This window comes from Blennius ocellaris, assembly GCF_963422515.1.
Source record: "Blennius ocellaris genome assembly, chromosome: 13".
NCBI lineage: Eukaryota > Metazoa > Chordata > Actinopteri > Blenniiformes > Blenniidae > Blennius > Blennius ocellaris.
This window is the reverse complement of record NC_137662.1, coordinates 11,369,119-11,396,756: the sequence shown is the minus strand read 5'-3', so window position 1 is coordinate 11,396,756 and position 27,638 is coordinate 11,369,119. Positions and strand designations below refer to the sequence as shown.

Genomic DNA, 27,638 nt, shown 5'->3' with positions numbered 1-27,638 from the left:
TATAGTTTGGGTACAAATTACAATGAAGAGGAACATCTCCCACTGCACTCAAGTCCCAGACCGGACGAGTGAAGTCAATTAATATTTGGACCAATTTATTTGTCACAAACATCGATTGAGAGAGGCGAGACAAATTAAGAGAAATTCAGATTTAAAAAAAGTGTAGTGTAGAAAGCAGATGCTGGAAATAATATCAATTTGAACAAAGAAAAAGCTTAAACACTCCAAGGTTTAAAACAGGTTATTTTAACAATCTCACAGGATTATTTTTTTTTTAGAAGTCAAAAGCATAAATAGAACATCCTTCAACAAATGTAATTTATTGCTTATATATATTCCTTCAAAAATATTTAATATGAAAACTGGAGATCCGGCCTCCAGCCATCATTCACTATTTGGCTTATGGCTAAAAGTGGTGGTCTGAGGGAACCTTTGAATTTATTCACTGTAGTTTCATCCACCATTTACCCCTACTGTTATGCTGCATGAGTGAATTTACAGAATTTATCAGTTTCACTGATACAGGACAGTCAACACATTTTTGAAACAATTTTTTTATTAGTTTTGTCCAGTCTGCTGGTGACCTCCCAATAATATTGAAATTATTGAGCAGACAGATGAATCTCTTCCAAACAAATCACCCTGTTCTACAATTTAATTTCTCTTTGTCCACTGAAATTTTCTCTCATAAAAGGCAGTTATTTTTTAATATTAGGTCTTTTGTTGTGAAACAAACTTCCAAAAGCTTTATAAACTCATTCCTGAACTTATTTGAGTAGATACATCTCTATTCTACAGATAAACACCACCAAACAGTAAACAATGAACAGCATAGAGAAGTTCAACTTTTCAAATATGATACATGATAATTGAAAAAAAAATCCACTGAATGTACAGAACGCACAGCTTAAGGTGAATCATAACTGCTGACAACTGAAACATTTATTTTGATTCATTTCTTAAATCATTTATTTTGTCTCCTGCAGCATGATTAGGGTCACAAGTGAACCATAAAGTGATTACAGTTATCCAAAGCAAAGGTTTTTTGTTACCGTTTACACATTACTGTAGTATCATGTATTTATTCAAACATGATACTGTATGTTTTTACATGTGAAACCAGATAAAAATACCCTTATCATTAACCTTAAGTTAACAAGTCAAGGGTTTCTTCTGTCAGAGGTAACTATAGAATAGAAATACTTGTAGAATAAAGAATGTATAATTTAGTTAATAGAGGCTCTAAATAGGCTCACAAGTATCTCTCGTTACTAACTTAATCAGACATTTGATCAAAGACGTACACATATACCACCAATGAGCCTCCTGATGAAACACGCTGAACCATTATTCTACTTCATTGCGCTCTCGGTTAACAAGAGTAGTTTCAGGAAAAAAGGACTTCACCAGAGCTGTCCAAGCCATGTAAATCTGTCCTCTGACTGCTTCACTTCAGAACTCTCTTTGCAGAGGAGAAAAATCTCTTGTCTAAATGGAAAACAGAGCGGTGAGAATGGCTTGCCTGCTTTGGACACAGTGGTGGACATCAAAGGCGTAGCAGAGGATCCCCCTTCAGAATAGCAGCTACATGCCATTCCAATAAGTGCAGTGTATTTGGATCCGCAGTTCAAAAGAGGCTGGTGCAGGCAGGCAGGTCTCTGGGGCCTTGCCTCCAGTAGTCTGGCTGCACAGATGTTTTGAATGCCAACACAGACCATTTGCCACTTGTGCTGCAGTTGAAGACGCCGACAAGGGACTGGAGGAGAGTTTGGCATGGTTCATGCTTCCCACCGTGCCCGACAGTCTGGGAGTATCACCAAACTGTCACTTTCCACTACAGGGTTTCAAATAGATCAGTTGTGCAGAGTAATGACATAATGACAAAGGCCATATATTTATGACAACTGACTCTTTAATAATCCATCAGGAAATATACACCAGAGAAAAATGCAATCAAACAACAATAACAATCAGAGTCTTTTTTAACAATTAACATTTCTTCAATTAGACATGAGAAAAGCCACCGGTGTCGTAATCTCTTCAAGCTTTATTTAATTTTCAAAATTGTATGTCAAAAGCAAGTTTCTGGTAAATTTCAGCCAGTAGGAATTTAGTTTTCTGAATAATCTCAGTGCAGATTAGTGTCTCTGACAATCCATGAGAATCAATTGAAGCTACGTACATCTGTCTTCTGCTTGAAACCCATACTGCGTTTAACAATGTTCACATTTAGACTAAAGGTGGCCATAAACAAAGATTAATAACAGACATCCGAATGTTAGTGCACCCTGATGCAACATTTGAGGCAAAGTCTCCTCCACATCTTTATGTGGGAATATATGGCTCTGAAGTCACAGGTTTGAGGATTAAAGACACTGTTTTCTATTGTTTCCATCTATAAGAGCCAGATGTGTAATATTCACTCACAGAATAAAGCGACCAAATATAAAGAACACATTTCAAGGGGGTTTGTCCTTTAGGGGGAAAGGGAGTTTGTCTACTTTACCAGGAATCGAATAAGGCTTTTTTTTTTCTTATCTCCACATTGTGAAATGTTATCACTAAGATGTTTATGGGGAGGAAAACACAGACATGGCAACGTGCTGGTGCAAAAAAACGAGTGTGGACAAGATCCACTCTGCCACTCTGTAAAGGCACATTTATCATCCATCTATAATCCTTCCTGTGTTAATCAAATGATTACCCCATACCGCCAGAATTTAGAGTTCAGTGCTAATTGCTAGGTAAGGTTACTGTTGGCTCAGGTGCTGCATACTCGGCATGCTTACCTGCCCAACTGTAAGGCACTTTGTGTGTGAAAGAGAACAGCAGGTCTTTAAAACATCAACAATTAAGCTGTTAAGACGGGGCAAATATGAGCAGTCTCGCCACAAAACAAGCCATGACACCTTTTTATTCAGTGTGCTCGTTGTCGAGATTTAACTGCATGTCAAAGAAGTAATTGCAGGATGATCTATTATGTACAGGAAGCCTATAATTCACTTTGGGGGAGGGGGGGTGAATGTGATGTTACAGGGAGGCTATTTCTTTAATAAGACAAATACATTTGTACAAAAATGCCAAACCTTTGTCTTCCTTTGCTCGATCTGTTCGACCATGAGTTCTGGAAATCACCATGCTTTTGGGAAATTAGCACAAAGGGAATCTTGGAGACACTTAAAATATCATTTCGAGTTATTTCTTATAAAAAAAAATAATCAAGTGCAGGAAGTTAGCAATGTAAACAGTAGTAAACCTGTTGGGCTGATTTAAAACTACATTATAATGTGTTTTCTATTGCTTTTAATATAGAATACATAACTCCTTTTAGCCGTATGTCAACATTTGCTTATTATGAGCAACACAAAGTATCACTGTTGACCAATATACATTTATAAGAAGCTAAAAAAATGCTCCTGTTGACCATATTTAATGTCCAAATACAGAAATAAATAATAGTTTAAAACACTGAACTAAACATCTAAATTGTCTTCATGACAGAACTAATAAGATGCACTCATCTCATTATACAGAACATGTTTTACACTCTGCATTAGTTTGAGTCCAGTCCATTGATGCTTGTGCAATAATGTTTTATAAACGTATTAAATATTGCTATTTGAAAGAATCATGTTTTCTTATATAAAAGCAAAACAAAAAGTGTGTTGAATCATAATGTGTCACAGAAGAATAAATACCATCTGCCACACATTTGTCCCCTCGTCTGCTGTGAGATATGGGTGTCACCCTGCGTCGTGTGTTTACGGGTCTCTTGTGGCATGGACGCCTTGTTTTGACACCGGGAAGTTAAGGTGTCAAAGGTCACATCAGCTGTCCAGCTCAAAGTCTGTGTATTCACAGAGGTCGGGTGGAGAGGCATATTTTCGTCGTGAGAATTTCAGGCAGAGATCGTCTCCCACCTCGTTCAGATGGCGCAGCACCTGACGATCAGAAAAACACAGCGTGACCGTTTTATTTAGACAAGCAAACAGACAGACAAGAAAAGCCTGACGAGTGTTTTGTTGGGAAAACCTCCGTACCTGGTTCAGCATGTCTCTGGTGTGTGCCGCAGATAAACAGAAGCGGGCTCGCGCCTCACTTATTGGAGTGGCTGGAAATCCGACGACTACCACCCCAATTTTTCTCCGCAGCATTTCTCGTGCAAAAGCCCTGATGAGCAACAGAAAAAAAAAGGGAAACAATACCCATTTTAGCACGCAACCACATTGAAGTCTTTTTACTGGTATCCTGCTGACAGGACTTGGCATGTGCACAACTCATAACCAGAACTCTCACTCTTTATGATTTACAACAAAATAGTCAAAAAGTACCAGAAAGCAGAGAAATAAGAGCTTTGCATCCAAATTCTCGTCATCACGATGGCCTCCAGGACTTCAGCAGTTTGATTGTCCAATCACAGACAAGATTCACCAACATGTCACTCATTTCTCACGTGAGCTTGTCAGTATAGTGAAAAACACAGAGTAATATTACCAGTTATTGTTGAAAATTGCCAAAAGAACTTACTCAATGTATTTTTTTTTTAAATAGGGTTAAGAGACAAAACTTAAATGTGTTTCATGCTCTACTGTGACTTGTGTGGTCAATTGACCTCTGAAGTCCAGTTTGGTAGTTTTTTTTGTTGTTTTGTTTTTTAAATTCGTGTGAAGGTCTTATTTAACTGACATCTAGACGGAGCAAGTTTAATGCACAACTAACAGAAATATAGAGTGTTAATGTTTAGTTATTTTAGCCTCATTGGACAATGTCAAGTGAAAACAACTGTCATTGAACAGAAGCAAGGTTAGTTAAGTTAGTTCAACATAACTCGAGGATGTAGACTTAATTAACACATTTTTGTTGGCCCTGTGACTGTGTGGTTTGGTAACACCACAGACAAAGAGAGGAGAGCTCTAAACAAGGTGCTCCGCTCTGCAAAGAGGACTGTGGGCTGTGAGCTTCCTGTTCTGGAAGTTCTTTATAAATCCAGACTTTTAAACCGAGCACTTGGAATCATCAATGACTCTTCTGGGCCACCCTGGAAAAGCCTTGTTCCAGCTTCTTCCTTCTGGCAGAAGATATCGTTCGCTGAGATGCAGGACATCTCGATATGCCAGCAGCTTCTTTCCACAAGCTGTTATCAGCCTAAACAGAGCACTTTAATGTATGATCTTGCACTTTATTGAATCTGTTTCAGTCGATCGATTTCACAGTGTCAAATGTTTACTGTTCTCTTTGTTTTATTTCTGTACTTTTATCCTGTTTTATTTATGTACTTTTTAATTAATGTTATTTTATGGCTGTACCTGTCTTGTGCACACTGGGGACTTTTACAAATTTATTCCAATGTGGTTTTACTGCAAATGGCAAATAAATGAATCTGAATCTGAATCTGACATTTCAGTCATACTTCCTTAAAAGATACTGCTCATATCACATGTATAATTCTTCACAACCAGCTAACAACTTTGGTTTATTAAATATATCGATACTAAGTTCTGCCTTTGGTGTCTTTTTAGATTGTGATGTTGTTACAATGTATGCTTTTAAATCTCTCAATAAAAATGTAAAGAAAATCTAATTTACCAATATCAAAGCAGAGCATGCCTTCTTAATATGCCTTCATTTGTGATCTGCATAAACAATGTTGAGCGAATAAGTTTGTGTGTATGTATAAACAGTGAATGGACTGCACTGTGCAATAAGCTCTCTCCAGGCATCTCGACAAAGTGTAATTGACTATGGAACTGAAGGTGGAAAAGCACATCAGAAGTTGCGTTGAGAATACAAAACTATCAAACTGCCCATCTCACATTTATGAGCTCCGAAGTCTCCAAAGTGAGCGCAGAGAACCACATTAGTACGAGGAAGCATTTGCTGCTTCGCCTCCTCACATTAAAACTCCAGAGGAACGAGGCTCCTTCCAGCCGTTCAGCATGCAGCCGGGATGTATGGTTTGAATGACTCGTGATGATTTTTGCAAAGCACTGAATTAAAAAGAGCTTATAGCTGGGAGTCGTGACATCCTAGAAGCACCACACTGCATCTTTGATGAGTCCAGAATGGGGAAATGGCCCATTTCAAGCCAAAAGGAGACGATTTGGAGAAGTCACACCTAAAAATGTGGTTAGATAGTCAAAAAGTGGTTTAATGAATGAACGATTTGGAATGTTTTAGTAAACTCTTGAGGACTTGCAGCCACAATATGCTTTGCATACTATTGTTACACAATTTCTTTAAGTGTCAAATACTACAGCTCTTGAAAATATTAAAATCAAGCAGCGCCATAATCATCTCGTACATGCCCATTTCCCAGAATAACAATTGGCAGTAATGAAACTTAAGCTTTGTACGGCCACCATCAGCACCGACTTTAACAGAGACATGTAAAATCACAGGCTACATGAGAGTCCCTTCTGATTATAGCCATTACAAGACAGTCTTTTTATGGACATTAATGATGACTGGTAACGAAAGACACTTTATACTCAATTGATTATATACCGAGGAGACGGAAACAATCTCAGGTTATGACTAATCAATACCTGATGTCTCTCAAGTGGTTGCAGACAGCGACAGTCTGACCGACTGATTCATGGAAAATCTTTGGAAAGTAATATGGCTGCTATTCAAGTCACTTGGAGAAGATGCTCGGCGAGCCGGTGGGAAATTTTGAAACAACGGATACTATTATTCACTTGTTTGGAAAAAAGCTGAAGCACACACACAACATTCTGGTAGTCCAAAGAGGCAAAAGGACTCTAAAAGAGTGTGGTGAGAATTCAAGTATACTTACACCACTTTGCCCGGCATGTAGAGCAGGATGGGAACCACAGGTGAGTCATCATTGCCGTAGATGATGAAGCCCATCTCCTTCAGCCGGGCCCTGAAGTACCTGGTGTTCTCTGCCAGTTGGCGGACGCGTCTAATGCCTCCAATTAAAACAAGACCACCAGCAGATGTACATGAGTAAATCACCTACTCACTGCATTCCCCCTCTGTCCCATGTTTCCGCTGCCCACCGCAGGGTGGGACATCACCTGTCAGTAGTAGCTAATGTAGTGTGAGTTCCTCACAGAGCCGTTTCATTCAGAGTCCTGCGCCTCCATCTGGGCCGTTCCAGCCTCCACTATGAAGTTGCTCATGATTACAACTCAGCTGCAGCAGCAGATGGTTCAGTTTTGTTCGCCTGACGGCATGGTATACACACTCTCTACAATGCCAGAATGGGGGGGCTTGCAAATTAGATGTGATGGATTTCGCACAAATATTAGTGACTGCGGACCGTTACTGGAATGCAGCCATGACTGAAACTGAATACAAATAATGCTTAAATATCAGATGTCCATCAGACATATATATATATATATATTAGAAAAGAAATCGGTGACAGCAGAGGACGGTGGTGTTCTGCCGACCCCCCGTGTTCCCGGACAATCAGTCATTGGGGAGTCTGTTTCTCTGTGGCAGCAGTGCAGTTTGGCATTGGCCAGCCTTGGAGCACAGCTCTGTTTCCTTCTGATTACCTGGGAACAGATTGGCAGTTCCTTCAAAGGGATGTAAGAGAGCACTTTAAATCCCCTTATCTCAGCAGAGAGGCAGAGAGAGAGAGACAGAGAGAGAGAGAGACAGAGACAGAGACAGAGACAGAGACAGAGACAGAGAGAGAGAGAGAGAGAGAGAGAGAGAGAGGAAAAAACACAACAGTCGGACATATGCCAAAAAACATGGGCCCCATTTTGTAAATTGTTTCTCTCTGCTGAGGTAGAGGGCACGGAGGTCGAAAACCTGCTGCCAGACGCCCAAATCATACGAGTGGGCGAGAGTGTGTGGATGTTGCTGTCTGACGGAGGAGTGTGAAATTTGACATCAAAGAGAAAGGCAAAGCAGAAAAAGGTGAGAGAAAAGAGAAATCATGGCTTATTTAGTTGAAACTCTGAAACCTCCTTTTCCTAAAAACGATTGGAAAAAAGAAGTTTTCAATACCAGTCTCCCGTCAGTGGGCCGGTAAGAGGCTTTCATTTTGAAGCCTGCTTCAGCAAATGTATGTTTATTTTCACATGAACGTTTCAAGTCTGCTCTGTCAGTTGACAAGTATCTGCACAGCTAAAGTTGTCTTAAATTACATATATTACAATGATAATAGAACATGAAAATATTTCTTATCTGATGCATACTGAACAGCAGATCATAATACCATCAAGTAGCAATAACATATAATAAAATATATAAACTTAAGATAAACCTGGACAAGACAGAGTCAGGTAGAGTTAAAAGTTAACAGGCAAGTAGCAACTGGAATATGTGGATTTTAAGCCGCCCTTGTTCACATTTTGGCATCTTGTTTCTGCAGACAGATGGAAACAACTTTAAACAAGAGGCAGGTTGAATCAGCTCTTTGTGACTGGGCCTTCTTCAAAGCGCTCCTCTTAGATTACGGTAGACTGAGATCTTTACTCAGAAGCTTTGTTATTTCTCTGTTTTCCTACTTTGCACAAACCCAAGAAGTGTCCTGTCACAGCTCCAGCCATAATGATCTGCCTCAGCCAAATGTCAGTGCAGCACTAGAGCCAGGCCTGCTCCTTACTCGTTTTACTGTCATTTGCATGGTGCAGCAGTAGTTTGCTCTAGGACGCTGACTTTACAGCTGATAGAGTTTTTCAAAGTATGACCCGAATTATGACCCGAATTTCAATACAGTGGATATACATCTAGCTCTCATAACACAACCTGCTTTCTCCTTTTGCAGCTTGAGAAACAACAACGATGCATTCTATCAGGCCTTCAGGACCTTGTAAGTTGTATCAAACTGAACAGTTTTCTGTTTGTAATACATCAACTTGAAGGAGAAAATGTTCACTCACTGCCTCTTATATTCCACCCACCATCAGGGGGCATGATAAATGGGAACCCACAGTTATTCGCTTCCCGGTAATAATGCTATGGCTGATTGTCGTAGGTGGGTAGATGGATTGATATAAAGTTCTGTAACTGAGCCAAACAAGTAATATGCTTTGCTGGCTGCCGTTTCTTGTCATTGTGATTTCCTTTTGGTTATGATGGACACCGATGCTCGAGTCTTGAACGACTGCACTGTTTGCTGTGTTCCCTCTCCTCCATAAGACAGGTCGCGACTGATTTTTCCACAACAGCTATTTCACTGGGCTACGTCAGATGAAAAGCATGTCTGGTCCAGAGCCAGATGAAGAAGTTACTCATCTCTGCAAGGAAGTACAATGCACCTCAACGGGTAACATGCCAGGCTCTCGCCCCTGCAGGGATTAACCCCTTGTGTGGCAGTGCTCTGCAGCAACACAAATATGGATATTTTTGTACACTGCACAGTTCACGGGGCCGATTACTTTTGCCTTACGGTGCTTGCTTAAAGACCGTAAACATGGGTGTATAAAACTCTGATCTGTAATCTCTCATTTTCTCCTCATTGCTCACCACTGGATGTACCGATATTCCCACAAGTGCTGCTTCTATTACAAGAACTACATCAACTAAGGAGTCGCTCGGGTGGCATTGTGACTGGTCCGATAACAACCGCTCCCCTTTTCCTGATGTCTGATGCTATTACAGCAGTCACTTTCTAGAGGACCAGCGTTCCACGCAGCACACACATGAGAATGATTTCCTCCACGTTAGGGTCACGTGTGCTCAGGGACTGCACGTCGCCCTTCTCCTTACCACTGCAGACCCCTGTAATTGCTTCCACATTTTCTGACCAAGCAGCTGTTTATATCTCACTGCTAATGTTAACATTGGTAGTGTCCTCTGGATTTAGTTTGCTGTTGTTTCCATAAAAATCATAGAAATGTGTAAAACTTTTTACAAGCCAGACAAAATATTTGTCCGAGTTAAGAGGATTTCCGAGGTTTAATGATAAAAAAAAAACCCCAAAACAAAAACAAACAAAAAAAAAACCAAGTGTGTCATTCACTGGAAGGAGTCATCCTGAGCTCAGATCCTTACCCTCTGTGCTGCCGTCTTTTCCCATAATGCATTTCATGGCGCGAATGATCTGCTCAGCGACAGGAGGGGACATGGCTGAGGCGTACACTGCACTGTGAGAATGACTGCGCAGATAATCCACCAGCTCCTGCAATATGGAAAACAGACAATCAATACAGAAACAACACTGTAAACCTCAGGACTGATCGCTTTAAATCAACTGTTGGACAAACGCGTGGCACTGCAGTTTTCTCTTGGCACCACCAGAGAGAGCTCAAGTCTAATTAACACCTGAGAAGCAATTAAAATACTTCAAGTCACTCTTCTTCTTTCACTAGGAGTATTTTAGTATTGCCTATAAAGTGGGTCTGGAGGAATTCCTACTCTCCACTCTGGAGAAGAAAGCACCAGCAACCAACTGAACCAGAATCACGGCTGCCATCCTCATTATTTGGAAATGCCAAAAGAGATAGATTCTGTGAGTGGTTGTGAAGAGAAGAGCAGGATTTCCAAAATCTTGCTTTGGTCATGGATCCCTGGAGCACGTGTGTGAGTGTATGTAAGTGGTCTGAGGTTGGGAGCCGGCCTGGAGCTATGACGGGCTGCTGCTTGGCGGCTACACGGTGGAGAGCGGGTGCAGGGTGATGACACATAGCCGGAGATCCTGTCTGGCCAGCATTTCCACTCAGCACCACCATCTGTCCCTGCTGGGTGGTGGCTGCGGCTCGCAAACACACGTACACACACATGCGGGTGAGGGATTTTAGTGGGAAATGCTCAAATGTAGGATAAGAACCCTGAAACAACCCGACATCTGTTTTCATTTATGGCAGGAGATTTTCACAGCTTTGTGGCCCTGCAGGATTTTGGTGCGACCAAGATAAACCAGTTAAGAGAACATGTCCGAAATCCATCCCAGGCCGGGGGCAGGGAGTGACAGCTCAGAGTGTTTCCTCAGCCGCACGGTGACCGCAATACTGATGTGGCAATACAAGGCCCACAAAGCCACAGAGCGCACGCTCACTTGTACATACTTGGTTCTTCAGCGGATGTATTTAATAATCTAGTTTGAGTGCGGCCAAGGCGTGGAGCGAAGGGTTAATGCCGCCTCTTACATACGACGTTGAAGTGAATTAGAAGGAAGTTAGAATGTCTTCATTGGGGTATTTATTTTTGGTTCTCTCATAAAATAGCTATAACATGACTGTTTTCCAGTGCACATCTGCAGAGCCTTTTGTTGGTCAACCCGAATCCACTTAATGTAGGACTTGGTGGATTTTACCACAACAACAAATACGTCAAATCTGAAGGTTCCCTCGCTTTTCCTGTCTTTTTTCTTTCAGGAGTTTACAACAGCCAGCTGTCAAACCAGGCAGGGTGTTCATACTTCAAACATTATCATGCTTGTTAAAAGTCATCCTGTTAAATCTGGAGCGCAGTTCCGATGCCTGCCACAAGAAGAGGCTGGATCTCCGCCAGCTTTACCTTCTTATTATGGCAGAGCGGGGCCCAGCCAACATCAGGCGAAGGAAGGAAGGGTCCCTCTCGGAATACCTAATTCAAACAACATGGCCGTTTGCTCTGTTGCTTTCTAATCAACTGCTGCAAAACCGGTGTGGTTATGTACTAAAGTGTAGTTTTTTAATGGAGTAAAACAGAAATTACAAAGGCCCGGATTCGCAGCCAGGGAAACATTTGTTGGACACATGAGAGTTAGGAGACATGTGGTATGTAATAAAGCCAACATGACTGTCTCTTTTTAAAAGCTTTCGAATCAAACCTGATCAAGACCATGGTAAATATTTCTCAGTTTTAAATAGCTAAAAAAAAAAAAAAAAAAAAAAAAAAAATCCTTTGCAGGACGCGTTTCAACCTGTTCTGGAAGCAGGAAGGTTCGGTATCAAGAAGTTTGTGTAGTGGTTTGACTATTCACCATAACATCTCACCACAGGCTTTGGGAATTGTTTCACTGTGATTAATCCCACCTTTTTATTATCTGACATTTCTCTTGAGCCTCTCTGGGTGCAGACGGATTACTTTAGCATAGCAACCAGACAAGTTTCTGCCTAACTGGAAAACTCAACACATCTACCGCAGTGTTTACTCATTCACTCTTTTATAGGTGCTGTGCTATGAACCGGTGATATGTGAGGGAATGAAAACAGCAGTGATGGATGGCATTCCTTTTTAGGGAGGGCAGGGTTGTTAATAAGTGTAACATCACACTGCTGCTATTATTAGAGAGAACAAAAAGATGGCACTGTCCCTTCTGGCACAATTGCACTTCTGTGTTGTGCTGCACGGGGCCATGTTGTGTATCTGCTGTGTTACAATTAGGCGGTTCTGTCAGAAAGGTGGAGAATCTGGGCTGTTTTGGCAAACGGATGGCCTGCTTGCTGTGAAACAGTGATAGGGACTTTTATTGGTTGCCATCTTCCACTTTGGAACAAACTCCAAGAAAAATAACATTTGGTGCCTTTCTGCTGGTCCTTCCCGGGGTCGCCACAGCAGATCGTACGAGCCGTATGTCTTATTTGGCAGCAGTTTTATGCTGGATGCCAATTCTGATGCAGCCTGAGCAGTTGGGGGTTAAGGGACTTGCTCAGTGATGGCCACTCATCAGGGGGATTGAAACCAGCAAACTTCACAAGCTCACTTCCAAAACTTTACCATTTTAAAATAGCATTGTGTTGTGTTTAATAAATGTTGTGTATAAAATAAATAAACTTATCAGTTGTCTTCATTAGAAATTTTTTAATTAAATTGAAATTTGTTTGTCTAAGCTTCAACAATATTTCAAGTGTTTTGATACAACTTTGATCACCCTTTATGAGCCCTGGTTGTTTCTTGTGTCTGCTTACATCCTGCTAAAGCAGGTGAGTTGTATTACAAAAACTGCGGGCAATCAGTTGAGAAGCGTTACTGTCAAAGTTATTGAACCAATTAGAAAGAGAAACTATGAAATTTTGTTATGCAAACATGAGCGCATTGGTTTCAGATGGTTAAATGTCAGACAAGAGAGCTAAACAAAGATGCAAAGGAACCTTTTTCCCAGCGAGATAGCCTCCAGAAGCCCCAAAACTCTTTGTGAAGGTCCCCATCATCACGTCCACATCAGTTGGGTTCACATTGAACAGCTCCGTCACGCCCTTCCCAGATGGCCCCACTGCTCCGATACTGTGGGCTTCGTCCAAATACAGATAAGCTTTGTACTTCTTCTTCAGAGCAACGATTTCAGGTAGTCGCACCACTGAGCCCTCCATACTGATGACAGAAAATCACAAAACAAGGAGCGTAGTTACAAAAAAAACAAACAAAAAAAAACGTCCACATGGACACACACATTCCATCAATTTTCAACTGCATCTGCTGCATGGCATCTCTTCATCTGTACATGCACATTACATAATTTGACACGCCACAGTCCTGCAAAGAATCTTTCACTTCGCTCCCACATCACGACTCCCATCTCTTCCTCCCCTCTGATGCAAACCTTTTAAGGCTACAAATAGACAGCATGAGTGATTATATAGCTGGGAAATGGAGCAATCCCCGAGCTGCTACAGCTGGTATGGTTGAGACAGTCTGCAGCCAAACATGACATAAGACAGGGTTTCACCAGGACTGAGGTGGACATCAAAGGCATGCCCGGGATATAGCTAAAGTATGCTTAGTCTTTATCCCAGCCTTTTGATGTTACCGGGGGTGATAGATAGAGAATTAGTTCTTTCAGAGCTGTATTGAAAGGCGGCATTCTGCTCTCCCTCTCATGTCTTGCGGTCGACAATACCCAGGTTGCTGTGCATCTAAGCACCATAGTGATGTTAAAACTGATGATGATGTTTGAAGTTCTCTCTTTAATTCATGTAAAAAAAAAAAAAAAAATCGTAAAGCAATCATCTCTGCAGTGTCCTATTTCCAGTCAGAAAGACTGAAATGTTGGATGAGGGCGAAAAAGGAGGGACGAAAGAAGAAAGGAAAACGGCCGTGATAAACAGTTGGAGCTGGGGGTGTAGCCAAGTCAATCTCTGTGGCTCCATTTGGCCTTGATTTGGAGCTAATGAGCAGATGGAGAGGGTCACCAAGACTTGGGATAGCTCACTGCAGGCAGAGACACACAATACCTTTCTCCTTTCTTTAGTAATCAAACAGCATTCAACCACACATACGTACACAGAAACACACCGTTATTCAGGGGTAGAGAGGGAAGCAATTGAAAAAGAGTCCATTACAGGGATGGCTAAGCACGGGCTCACCTCAGGTAACGAATAAAGATTTGTACCCGAGTTTTGTCACGCTATCCTCAGCTACAAACCACCTAGAAGCCTGTACGTGCAGAGATTGATACACGGTCTCGATGGAGCAGAGATATGCATCAGTGAGAGCGACTGTACGAATGTGTGGGTTGTGTGTAACATCAGCTGACCTATAGATTCCTTCCACCATGATGAGGATCTTCTTCCAGGGCCTGTGGGTCCGAGGCTGCCCAGAGCAAACCGCCTCTTTTAGCATCTTCTCCAGACTATGCATGTCTGGATGCACAAAGTGACCCAAAAGGACACACACACACACGCACGCACGCACGCACGCACACGCACACGCAGAAAAACAGTGAGGGAGGAGAAAGAAAAAAGAGAGTGAAAAAAGCAGTCAAAACACAAATAATCTCAAATCAAATTGGTATGGCAGCTTGCAACAGAGATTTAATCATATCCTGTGAAATCAGGCACAACTAAACTCTTTCCATGTACAAATGTGTGTGTGGCAACAATCAAATCGTAGCTCTCAGGGAACTGCATCTCAAAGAAAACATCAGCATTTAAAGCACTAATTTCCACAGGGCAAGGCATTTTACAGAGCACACACACAAAGCGCAGCTTTATGTGCCAGAAACGCCTTCCACAAACAACACGCAGGAAATACTTTTGAAATGTTTGTATCACAGAGTGTTACTAATTGCACCAAATATGGCCAACCACAAGCAATCCAGTCTGCATGACTTGGGTTTTGGCCACAGCGAAAGAACTTTCCAGTACGATTTGTAGCTATTCAGAAAGTAAGGCAAACCATGATAACCTTCATTGCCAGCCAGCAGATGGCAGTGTTGAATAGCTTTAGTTGATAGAGTGTCATTGGAGGTGTGACTGCAATACAACCATTTCCTGCTGAGCAGCAGGGAAACCTGTCATAACTAATAATCTGTCAGAGATGATTGATATTGCTGCTTCAACACAGAAACAGGTTTACTCTAGAGGCAGCAGATGCTTCGCTGTGAGAGAATGCCATCCCGAAGCTGAGGAAAACACAGCACACTTAATGTTTGCAATATCTTGACACAAGGTATCAGACAGAGAAGGAGAATTCCACTGTGAATGTTCACAGTTATCTTCTCATTCAAGATAAGCCACAACTTCAGACGAGATATGAAAGTATCATGAGGATTTTCATCAACGCTGTTGAATATCTATGAAATATCAAAATATATTTTCTGCTCTGAACCCTGCCTGGCATACAGTCTGCTTGCCAAATAATCAATACAATGAACCAAATGAGTGAAAGGAAAAGGCATCTTTTCCAAGCGTTTGATTTTCTGACAGGTAAATCCAGCAATGTTAAACCGCAGGAACCAGTCCAGCCACTTGCTGGTATGAAATTCCATTTCAGTCACTCCTATAACATTACACGTGGCTGAAACAAGTCATTCCAAAGAGTTTCCCAATGCACATGACCTAAAAATATTATTGTATCACTTTTTGCAGTTGAGTGACTTGGTTTAACCCTCTTTGTAAATATTCTGCCAGGAATAAAGGGGTTTGAGTGTCTTGTGCTGGAGGTTTAGAGGAGGGGTGTTGAGGGGTCAGCGGCTCAGGTGCCTGAGGGCTCTTTGCCTTCAGACAGGCCTCTGGGAACTGCTTGAAGGACCCATAACCGGCTCTGCTTGTACCTGTCAGGACACATTTGCTGGTGAAGGACTGCCTCATTCCTGCTCTGGGTTGACGGAAAAGGGACGTTACCCCTTTTCCTGCAAGCCAAACCAGCCGTAATAAATATGTTCTGCTCATATTTCTCTACAATGAATGAGTTGACAAGTTAATAGAGAATGATGGTGGACCAAGGTGAAATTTTTAAATAAATATATATTGTTGCTCTCCCGCTGCTGATGCATAAAGCACATTCGTCACTGTAAAATTAACTCTTTTCCTTAAAGCTGCTAGATTTGCTGCTGAAACAAAGAAAATTGAGAATTTCACATCCCTCCATCTTTCGTACTCAATTTTACCAACCAGGGCCACGAGGGGCCGAAGCTGATCCCTGCAGGGCACATCAGGTCTCCAGCCCATCACAGTGCCAACTCAGACAATCCCACACATTCACACCCACAGAGTCATCAATAAACCAAACATACTTGTTTTTGGATAGTAGGAGAAAGCCAAACTCCATGGGTAAAAGAAAACTATGCATGCACAGAGGAAGATATATAAACGCCCCTCAGAAAAACATTGAGCCAGAAATCAAACTGAGGAGTTCCTGCTGTGAGATGAGAGCACTATCAACTATACCAATGCATGGCCCGAGGAAGTCGCGCCAAAGGCAAATTCTATACTGAACGAAAAATAAAGTGTTTCTCACAGTTTGGCTTGAAGACAAGCGAAACTCAATAGCATGAGCTGTTCCAGCACGTAAAAAGAAACTGACACTCCATCAGCAGGCGATCGCACAAATTCGAAAAGGTTCGGCGCTGGTGGCTTTGGTGGTGAAACACACGGGGAGTGAGTGTTAATGGCCAAAGATGTTGATAAATGAACACCACATGGATTTCTACGCTTTCAACACAAAGAGTGTGTTTTTCATTCTGAGACAAAAAGCAAACATGAAGAAATATTGAAAGCCACTGGACTCACTGTTGTGCTTGAACACCCGGATGGTCGCTCCCGACAGTCTGGCTCCCAAAACGAGAGATGTGTGATTCAGCTCATCGCTCAGTATCAAACAGCCCTGGAAATCAGCATAGAGTTGAGCCTATTATTTAGATTGTAATCAGGAGGATTCTGGGTGGCAGTAAATAAGCAGCATGCTACAGAATCATTTTGCAAACTTTTTAAAGGTCTTACAAACTGTTCAATATCACATTGCCGTAATCATATATCATTTTTTTATTCCTTCATTGCAATCATAAGTAACATTTGGATTGAAAGTTTCCATGGATATGTTTAGATTTTCTCCCAAGTTGTTTATAGATTAACCCTATTATAGCGCCAAATGGATATAATCGTACAATTGGGTGCTCCTGATCAATACGTTTGCACATGACAGCTTCTTTCCTATGCATTTCAGATTATTGTTTGTTTTGTGAGGCGTTTTTCTAGAACACGCTGTATAATAAGAAATGACCCAGATGAAGAAGGAAATTTGCAGTTAGAGCTTCATCATACCCATTCCGTCATTCTCCAGATAAAGATAACTTGCACTTCAATTAAATCTTTACTTTTTTGACACGTTACAATTTTCATAATGGGAAATACAAGCACTTCTTACTCCATAAAAATCAGCATGCAAATGTATTCGGTTGTTTCACAAAAGTCTCTGCAGTACATTAGCATATATAACATGGGAGCTGTAAGCATTTGACTGCATTAGTCCGAATGAAGTCTTGTAGAGAGTATGTTGACACCATCTCAGTGACAGATATGTCTGGTTTGGCCTAAGGTCCAGCTGGCTGGGCCCCTGGTCTACCAGCAGCTGTCACTCTAATGTCGTTCTGCCTGCGCGGCGAGGCCCATTCTGGGCGCAGCTTGTCCCTGTAGGACAGAGTTGGCAGCGAGGTTGACCCCCCCTCTTCCTCATCCTCTGCAGGGTTACTGTGGGGGCTGCAGCCTAAGGGGCCACTACACCTCTTGAGCTGCATAAATGACCCTCACTTCATTGCTTAAGCGGCAAACCTCCTCTTCCCCCTGTCCGGTCCAATCACAGATATTCATGCTGTGTGTTGCCCGTGGTAACCCGCCGCCCTCTACGTGAGCTGGGCCGGCGTGCCAAGAGGCCAAAGTATGGGTAATCACACCCTTGAGTAGTGCTCTCAACGAAACCCGTCTTTCCTCGTCTAAGTGTCGGAAAGCAGCCATGTATGTCGGGAGCCTCATCCTTCTGGCTACTGTAACGCTTAATTATGATTTTAATTAAGAGGAGAGGAGCGGGAGTTTAGTTGACTGTTATTCATTAATTTAGGCCACATTCAAGAAAGGAACAAAAGCTCGGCTAATTAGATTAATAGCCAGTGTGAAAATTACCCCCATATACAACAGGATTTATTGCTTGAAGTGTGTAGCATTTAATTTAATGCCATACCTTGCCAACAAGAGCTGGAATGTTCATGGAGTTGGTGGCGAAACCCATCCCAAAAGTCATAGAAGACTCCACTCCCAAGAAGTTGGCCACGAGTTCCTCAAGCTCTTCATGGATGCTCAGGTTACCTACAAGACGGAAATCACAAAAAAGGATGAGTCACCTGCTGGCATAACGGGTAGTCCTTTAGTCCCGAGGTTTTGCGGGTCTTTGTGATCCAATCACAAAACCTGACAGAGATGAATGCCTCCTGATAAAAAGTGAAAGACCCCAAAGGCAATCGCCCGGATCAGCGCCGGTGCCTCTCGCTCTCTGGGGATTTGAAGAGACTTGGAAAGACTCAAGATGTGGCAAAATTTGTAATTTAGCTCCAACTATCCTTTTTTCATCCCAGGTAATGTGAAGACAGGGTTCTACAAGGTGTAAAATGGTTCAGCAGCACATTGGGGGAGCTCAGGCAGTTGGTTATAACCCGATGTGACAGGTGAGGACCAGATTTCATTTAGAAAATTGATCAGATTGTAATCTGGGGCCTGACATGGTGTCTTTTTTTCTAAGCTGTGCAATAAATGTTGGGGTTTTCAGGTATCTGCCCTTGTGGCCACCTGATAAATGAAAGAATTACTGTGATAATTGTGAGCTACAGGGAGACAGGTGGGCAGTAAAAATCTTGCACACAGTCTATGAGTCCTGTTGGCTTTTGGCAGTGTTCCATTTAATGTGCAGCATTCATAGTAGAAAACATAACATGAGAATTTTTAAAGTATATTTCAGTTATTACTTACTATAATGATACGCTGCTCTAAACCGCTGAAGTAAAGTTATTTGATCAATAATTCTAACTCAGTGATGACAGTTAATGAGTCTTTAACTTATGCAGTAAATCCTTACATATATTTACATTTTAATACAAAAATATAGTACCTTAATTGCATATACATGGAATTCCAATCATGATCAATGGCAATCAGAAGCCACTGCAAGCAGACATTGAAAGTTCAAACAGAGTGGACGTTTCAGTAAAAGGCCGGAAAATGGATATTGAGTGATGTGTAGAAAACCATAATGCAGGGAAGCCACTCCGTCTCTATGATGATTCCCATTCAATGCTTTCCATCAGGCCTTGTGCCAAGTCAAATCGATTCATACATTTCCTCGACCACTCAGCCCCTGCTGGCATGTGAAGATCCACCCCCCCCCCCTTTTTTTTTTTTAAATTAGGCTACGGTATATTGGCAGTTGTTGTCTTTATTGGATATTTCACTCAGTCGTGTCTTTATACACAAGCTGTGCCATTGCAGAATCATGTGACACCGCTTCTGGTCTTGATACTGCTCAGGTAACAGCCAGCGGAGGTTACATCCGGCTCAGCATGCTTTCCTCAAATAGCCCATAAAAATATGACACCTCTCCCTCATTAAGCTTGGTCACCTGTCCTCTGTAGTTAACAAGACTGCTTTTCTGCCACTGCAAAGACCAAAGTCCCATCATGAGACAACTTAAAACAACTAAATAATTATTGTCGGGTGTTTAAAGGCATTTATTACAGCCAGACCATAAAGATAGTGAGTATGTGACTGGTGCAGGAGTTAAAGCTGTCTCCTTTATTATATACACGTGACAAGATTTTTGAATCAAGACAAGATGGCTCTCAGTGTGGAAGAGTCAATCATTCATTTTCCTAACCTTGTCTGGAGTCGCAATAGCCAAGCATAGCATTTTGCTTAAAGATGCAAAACGGACAGTCCTCATTAGTATATTAATTTGCATTGAGCCAACCTTCTTGGTGCTTGGTCGCTCCACCTGGTATTTTGTCATTCATTCCAGTGTTCGACATCATTATCGAATTTGCTCGAAGTTAACGATCGCAGGAGCCAAGGGAACAATGAGCAAACCATTAAAGGATGATCCATGAATGTCTGACATGCTTATTTATTCACAGGGTGTGCTTTCAGGGCTCTCTCTGTATTCACTCTTACAAGCAAATTTAATAATAAGAAACTAATAAATATCACTGTTCCAGAATCTACATGAACTGTGAAAAAGTGATTAAAACCTTCATTTGATTTTCTCAACTCGATTAGACTGGAGGTGACATTGTGTACATAATAATTTGCAATAATTTCAGAAAAAGCTTAAACTTCAGCGAGATATTATAAAAGACTCCAGTTACACGATTTAAGCAGCATGAGTGTACGAGAAAGCATCTGGAAGGTTTTAATGTGATTCTTGAAAGTCTGTTAGGATCAACAACCAGAGCGAAAGGGGAACTATAAAGGTTTGTTTGCTCTTATTGTTGTGATTCTTTTGAATAAATACAAAATTGAATTGAATAAAAGGATACACATGGCCAGGATTGTATCCCTAATACAAATGAGATGATGAGGGTGTTATCATTTCTACGGAAAAGCTGGAATATTTAATAAACTATGATTAACAGGGTCTCGTGGGAGAACTGCTTGTTATTTCTTAACCCTCTTGGTGATCCAGCAAACCCATTTAGAAACCCCAGTCACAACAGTCCCATTTTGAAAGAGAAACAAACATATAAATAAATCACATCAATGAATAATGGATATGGAGGTCTGTGTGAATGTGTGCATGAGTGGGAGTGTAGGGCGGCATGAGTCGTCGAACACACACATAACTAACAATCACATGCCCTTTAATTCCTTTGCTTTCCTCTGTTCTTGTCAAACTGCTGATATCGAGCAACTCGACTGGCTTTGAGCTTGTTTGTCAGCTCACCTTCTGCCAGCCTGCTCTCAGCAGATATACAGTGCGCCGGCGTCAGAAGTGTCACAAACTAAACATCGTCAACGGGAAGAAGAAAAAAAAAAAAAAACTCCAGTAAACTTTTCAAACACTGCCTTATTTACAGCCCTGCATTATGTTTACTTATCGGCAGGTTTTAAGCAATAAACACAACCGATGGCCGATCATTTTATCACAACTCCTGCAACATTAAAGGCTGGATCAATATTGGTAACTTATTTCATCATATTTCGCCCATATTATTCATACTAAATTTCACAATCACAACGTAAATTATTAAACAGTTGACATGAACCAGTGGTTTTAGATCAGAGGCCACATGAAGCGCAGAGGGACCTCAGTAGAGCCACATCATTAAAATTAAAGTATTACAACCTTTAATACCAACAACTTATTTTTTCCTACTTTAATTATTGCAAAGAGGTACATAGACACTCAAAATATAAAAATCACCCAACAAAACACTGGATTTTTCCCAGTACAAAAACAGGGAATTTCCCATTAACACGTATTTCAAAGAGCACCTTATGAAGTTAAAAAGATAAAACCCATCATTCATAATTCACACAAAGCCACAGATCCCATGCTCTTATCATCTTCCAATAAATGCACCGTATATTCCTTTTTTGCATTCTTGCACACTTCACACATCGAAATGGACCAGCGTGTAATGATCTGGATCCAAGATCAAACTGTGCATAATTTAGAAAAATCTAAAAAATTCATGCAACGTTGCTGCCACTACGATACAATTAAACATGCATTCAGTATAATTTACAAGAAATCTAATGAGTTATAAGATGTGTGATGTGGCAGGAATACCCATCTTACATAAGTTTCCATTTCTTGGTATTTTTGATCCACAAACCCGAAACTAACAAGTGTCGTAGATCTTGAAACTGAACACCGCAGAGTCAGACCCACCCATTTCCTGCCGTGTGCTGCAGACGCCAGTGCCGTACTGGAGCGCTTTGTCGGCCACAGTTTTGAGGAAATCCTCGTTGTTTTCAGCAAAGCCCAGATAGTTGTAGGAGCCCATGTTGATGACGTTGTGTAACGTCTTCCCAGTAAACCTGCGAGACAAGATGGATTAATTAGAAATTGATTTAGGTCCATCTATTTCCTTACGCACTTAAAAACAATGTCCCCATCGAGAAATTCCTTTTAGCAAGGTCCACGTGGCGAAAGATTATAAACTACTGCATTGCATTACAATAAAGCAACTCATCGACACCTCATTAAAATGTGCACAAAAATGCAAAATTGTGACGGGACAAACACTTTTCAAACATTTCCAACATGCAAACTTGCACATGATACAAACCATTACTGCTGAAGCATATCTATAATAACAATGCATTCAAAAATATAAAAAAAAAATGCACATTTTAAAAGCACATTACCAGAGCAAGGAAAGTGCTAAACATTCAATTAAAGTGGCAAATGTGAAATGTAAATGTAATGTGATTAAAATGTAAAACGATATCAAACGTTATTGTAGTGACAGCAGTCCCAGTATGGTTAAATAATCAAAAAAGAGTGTTGCTGTAAAAGCAAACCCTGGTGAAGACCACATAGGCCACAGTCTATTAAGGGCATCCATCCCCAGCATACATTATCAAAGTTTTGAAGTATTTCAGGAGAACTTCTCCATTTCCTCAACTGACCCACTTCTCGCAGTTCCTGTAAACCGAGGGCATCTGCACCTCTTTACCCATTCAACGCACATCACCACAACAGACAAGCCGACTGCCCCGTTTCTACTTTCTGCAGTCACGTTAAATCTCTTTAAACATGTAATCCACGCTCGCCTCTTTACCAATTCATAATGTAATTTCCCTTCCCCGTGGCTCTGTTCACATCCTTTTTCATAATATATTCTCTGACCCTGCTGTGCAGTGCTGAGGAATATCAACTGTGGTCTTAAAACTCAGGAATGACATATCTTTGGCAATGACAAATATTCATGGCTCTATCTTAACCACCCATCTATTTTACAGGGAAGGAGATTGAGCCAGTGAAGCTCCAGAAGGGGTTTTAGACTGAAAAGGCATGTGTACACTGAAACCTGGTGGTTTACTATGACAAGTTCTAAGTCAGTCAAGTGCGGCGTGATAACATGACACAACAAACATGATCAAGACATTGGTATGTACCCTGTGGCATCAGCCGAGAAGACGCGGCACTTCTTGTATGTTCTGTTGACAGTGGGAGCCAACACAGGCCAGACTTGTTCGTACTACAAGTGCACTTTAATAGGAACTCACCACTGCTGGGAGGAAGAAAACTTACGAGCCAAAGTATCTCAGACCTTTATCCATTTTCAATATGCGTACTAATAGTTTTTTTTTGAGAAATCACAGGTGAATGAGCTGCCGTAATGTTTTGAAATATCAGTGTATATTGGAGAGAGTGGGCACAATTTACAGAGCCAGCTCCAACATTGAGGCGAAGACACATACAACCCATGATTTAAATACATTCTATGCGAGTTTACAGTACCTGAATGTCCAGTTGTAGTCATCAGACACCCTTTCCATCACGTCGAAGACGGGCCCCGGCAGGCTGCATATGGGACGGTTCCAATTGTCTCGTACCCTCATGTACAAGTTTCTCGTGTAAAAATTCTCAAAGTCTTGATAAAGCGGTATAAAATCCTGTGGGCAAGGAGACACATTTTTCAACATAAAGAGCAAATAAGATATTTTACCGATTGTGAGAGGGCTTTTATATTTAGCATGCTCAGCATTAGCAACAAAAGGTTTGAAAACAAAATTTGCCTTTTGGGAAAAAAAACATGTGTTTAGACTTTAATTATCTTTCGACCAATGAAAATATTCAGGCAACAATTTTCAAGTTAGCAGAGTAAATCTGGATACATTAGATATTATTTCTGTCCGTTTTGCCGGCTCTGTCAATAACGGTCCACAATTTTACACTTGAAATGTTCAAAGCGATTCTTTCCCTCCAGAGTCCCTTTTAGAGACCGGTCCGAGATCGAGGCGCGGCCAAAGCTTTGACTGCTCGGAGGTTGTGGAAATTAGATATGCACATCCCATTGAATACCACTCCAGGCAGTTTAGGAGGTGTGCGCTGGAGCCACTCCCAGAGGAGGATTGGCGAAGGAGGAAGACATTCCAGTCAGGTCTTCAGTTTGTCACAGGAAAAACACACAGTTTTAAAAGTCACCAATTAACCTCAAATTCTTTATTTTGTAAAGAAATGTGTGCCGTCATGATCTCGAGATTACACAATGGACAGAAAAGCCAGACCAGACTGAATCTGGGGAACTTCCCGCGAAGAGGACAGAGGCTAACCTCGACACATTAAAAGCTCTTCAGGTTCTAGAGCAGACCTGGAAACCTGCCCTTTGTATTTTTTTTTTTTTTGTGGAAACCTCTGTTTTTGTGCGTTGGTGAGAAGGGGGTCTACAACCCCCCTTACAGCCAATTACGAGGGGCTTCAAAGAAAGACATTACTAAACCATTCATGAGCTTAAAACCTGCATGATATTCTTTCTAAAAGCCACTTTTTCCAGACATACTGACTGGAAAAAATAAAGACAGAATAATAACAATAAAACATAGCAAAAGAATATGAGTTCCGGCCGTCCAACTGGTTTTCATTGTGGCGTACTGAATTGCTTCTCAGAAAGCCTGTTGACACTCCGACCTCTGATTTGGACACATCCACTCTCAACAACATACAAAAGAAGGAGTGTTCAAAATAAATCAATGTGCAGTTTCCTAAGCTAGCTCTTGATTTTAGAAAGTATCATACTTCCCCCCCCCCCCCTTGTGCAAATCTAATTTTGACAACCTCAGAACAGGCAAACCCTCGGGCCCCCTATTGTGATCACTGACGCCGTCCCAAGGGAGTCACAGACGCCAGTCTGGGAATCAGTGTTTTTGATACAGGTTTGACCAAGACGAAAGCCCCCCCCCCCAAACTATCTTAATGACAATTTTTGGATGTGAGAATGTAAAAACTCATGGGAACACAAAAGCTCATACAGTACATATCAGTGCTATAAGGCTGTACCCAAAAATCTGAAGCACAGTAACAACGAAAGAGCATGAATCCTCTGAGAATTAATTAGATCTTCAAGAGATACTCTCTGTGGTCTCCCGTCTCACCCGTGGCAACAATACAGAGCAGAAGAACACACAGAGAGAAAGCACAAAAAGAGAGCTTAAGAAACGATTTTTAAATGATTTGAGGAAAACAAAGTGTAGGGACACCATGTATAAACAAGTGTGTGTGTGTGTGTGTGTGTGTTCATCAGCTTCCAATAGATTTATGTTTGTGCTGATTTCCCGTTTTACCTATTTTACCAACCTTCTGTTCCGGTCTCTCCTGAGCCAGGTGGCACTTCTCTAGGCCCACGGCTCGGAGGAAGTCCCTGAAGTAGCCAAACAGGGTGACAATGCCGAAGCCCACGTATGTCATGACAGCGACATACATGGGAGCCTGTTCATAGGATTCCTGCCTGTGCTGCCTGGAGGCGATGCCATTCATCTATACAACAAAAGGCATTATGTTGCGGATATGAGGGACAACAGAGCACAATATTGTCTGAATAAAAGTGCCTCGATTTCAAGTGAAGGGTTGTGTTTTCTGTTACAATTAGCTATGAATGAAAAAAAAAAAAAAGACAGTGATCTATGCACATGGTGGTGGTGGTGGTGGGCTGTCTGTTTCAGATTCAGCATTTTTTCTACTCCTAGGGGTAATTCAGTTACAGGCTCCTATAAAAACCAAATCTGTCAAATATTCAGACAGCCTGTCTGGTTTTGGGAACCAAAGCTGTCTAGTGATAAAGATGACTCAGCAACAATTCATTACAGTGAAAACACTTAGACCACTTGTGTAGTTTGTTTGGATTAATAAATGCGTTTTGTCCCATAAAGCCTGAAATTACGATTAAAAAAAAAACTAATGTGAGTGTGTGATTGAGATAATGGCAAATGAGACAAGACATTAAGCAAAAACAAGTCTAAAAATAATTACATTTGTTTTTGTGTGAAAATACTTTGTCCTAACACATTTGGCTTATCTCTTGTATTCATCCAACTTCAGCCAATCCCAGCTAAGTCACAGAGGAACCACACATTCATATGTAGGGTCAATTTAGAGCCAGCAGTCAGCTTCAAATGCATGTTTTGGACTGTGTTGGAAACTAGAGTACTCAAACAGGAAGAACATGCAAACCCCACAAAGAAAAGTCCTGAAAACCCTGACATGAACCAGAAATATTAGCACTGCGAGGCAAAAACCGGTGCTGGTAGCTGCACAGGCTTGGAGAGTCAACAATGTATGAATGTGATGATGCAACTCAGCAAAACATTTTGTATACAACACCTTTGATGCTCCAAAGAACATATCGTTATCTCAAGTTGCCCATATCTACTGTACCTCATCAGCTCACTGGCATTGTGTGTGCAGGAATGTACAAAAGAAAAAAAAAAACAACCCACTAAACACAGCCTTCACCTGCACAGCCTGAAGGAAGAAAAATCCTGCTCTGACAGAAAGGACACATTCAGGGAGGGGCCATTGGTGATTTCTGTTTACAATGTTCAATGTACACTGAGGGACTGGACGTTCTATGTATAGTTTGCATTTAACCTCCATCAATCAAGTATTATTTGTCAATTCAACTGTTGACTGATGACCCATGTGTCAAGTACATTTTGTTTTTCTTCTGTGGAAGTCTTGTATGGATGTGAGATCTGTTTGGGAAGTGTTCTTCACACCACACATTCAAACTCATCTTGATAGAACAAAAAAAAAAAACATTTGCACATACTTAAAAGGTGATAAATAGCCGCACCTTAAAGCAACAGACGCTCGAAACAAGCTGGAACACAAGGTGACTGCGTTATGAAAACTAACGTGGAGCAGCTCACACAAACATTAAACACACGCACCTCTGTCTTGTTGTGATAGCCATTGCTGTTGTGCCCCGCAGTCTGCTTCAGTCCGCCGTGGCCGATCTGAGGGTGGAAGTCACTTGTTTCCATAATCCTGCAGCTTGACGCTTCTCCTCGGTGTGACCGTCAGGTACAGCCAGCCGTTGTGTGTTTCTACCTCCAAAGGTGACTTCCTCCTTCTGTTTCGGTGCAGCCTCTTTTGCAACGTTCCAACCCTGCACGTGTTCAAAACTATGACTGTTGAGAAAAAAAAGAAAGAAAATGGACACTTGGTAGTTCTCGCTTTTGGATATCTGACCATGTGCGACTTCTCCTTTATATGCAACAATTTAATTGTCCTCAGTTTGCAGTTTCAGGCAAAGAAAAAAAAAAAAAGTCTTCCTGTTTTGAAAATGTTTTCCAAAGTTTGTTTTTAAAGTGAAACATTTCTAAGAACAAATCTGCACATTATTTGAAATGATATAAAGCGACGACTAGAACAGAATGTCGCTTGTTAAAAAATAAGAAACGTATTTATATAGCATCTTTTGAATTATAGTGCTTCATAATTAAAAATATGAGATTAAAAATACATTAAAATGTAATTACATCAGGTACATATTATGAGATTAGAAGAGACAAAAAGCATGC

The 27,638-nt window shown here is 41.3% G+C and overlaps 1 protein-coding gene across 1 annotated transcript; it reads right to left on the bottom strand.

The window, feature by feature from the left end:
• Window positions 1–1,906: 1,906 nt before the first annotated feature.
• sptlc3 (serine palmitoyltransferase, long chain base subunit 3) lies at window positions 1,907–27,120 on the bottom strand. The gene is made up of 12 exons (XM_080508001.1): window positions 27,006–27,120; window positions 25,414–25,593; window positions 23,578–23,732; window positions 22,000–22,148; window positions 18,304–18,428; window positions 16,860–16,953; window positions 14,384–14,489; window positions 13,002–13,221; window positions 9,979–10,105; window positions 6,797–6,932; window positions 4,041–4,170; window positions 1,907–3,941 (listed from the first exon to the last, which is right to left on the bottom strand). Exons 1-12 carry the CDS (start codon window positions 27,096–27,098, stop codon window positions 3,828–3,830), a joined length of 1,629 nt encoding a protein of 542 aa, XP_080364127.1. The 5' UTR covers window positions 27,099–27,120; the 3' UTR covers window positions 1,907–3,827.
• Between the last annotated feature and the right edge of the window lie 518 nt (window positions 27,121–27,638).

Coding starts and splice junctions, on each gene's coding strand:
- sptlc3 (XM_080508001.1), bottom strand. CDS start 27,098: ATGGAAACAAGTGACTTCCACCCTCAGATCGGCCACGGCGGACTGAAG. Junction 13,222..14,383: donor ATGGTGGAAGGAATCTATAG/GTCAGCTGATGT, acceptor TTCTGTCATCAG/TATGGAGGGCTCAGTGGTGC. Junction 4,171..6,796: donor TACATGCCGGGCAAAGTGGT/GTAAGTATACTT, acceptor GTTGCTCATCAG/GGCTTTTGCACGAGAAATGC.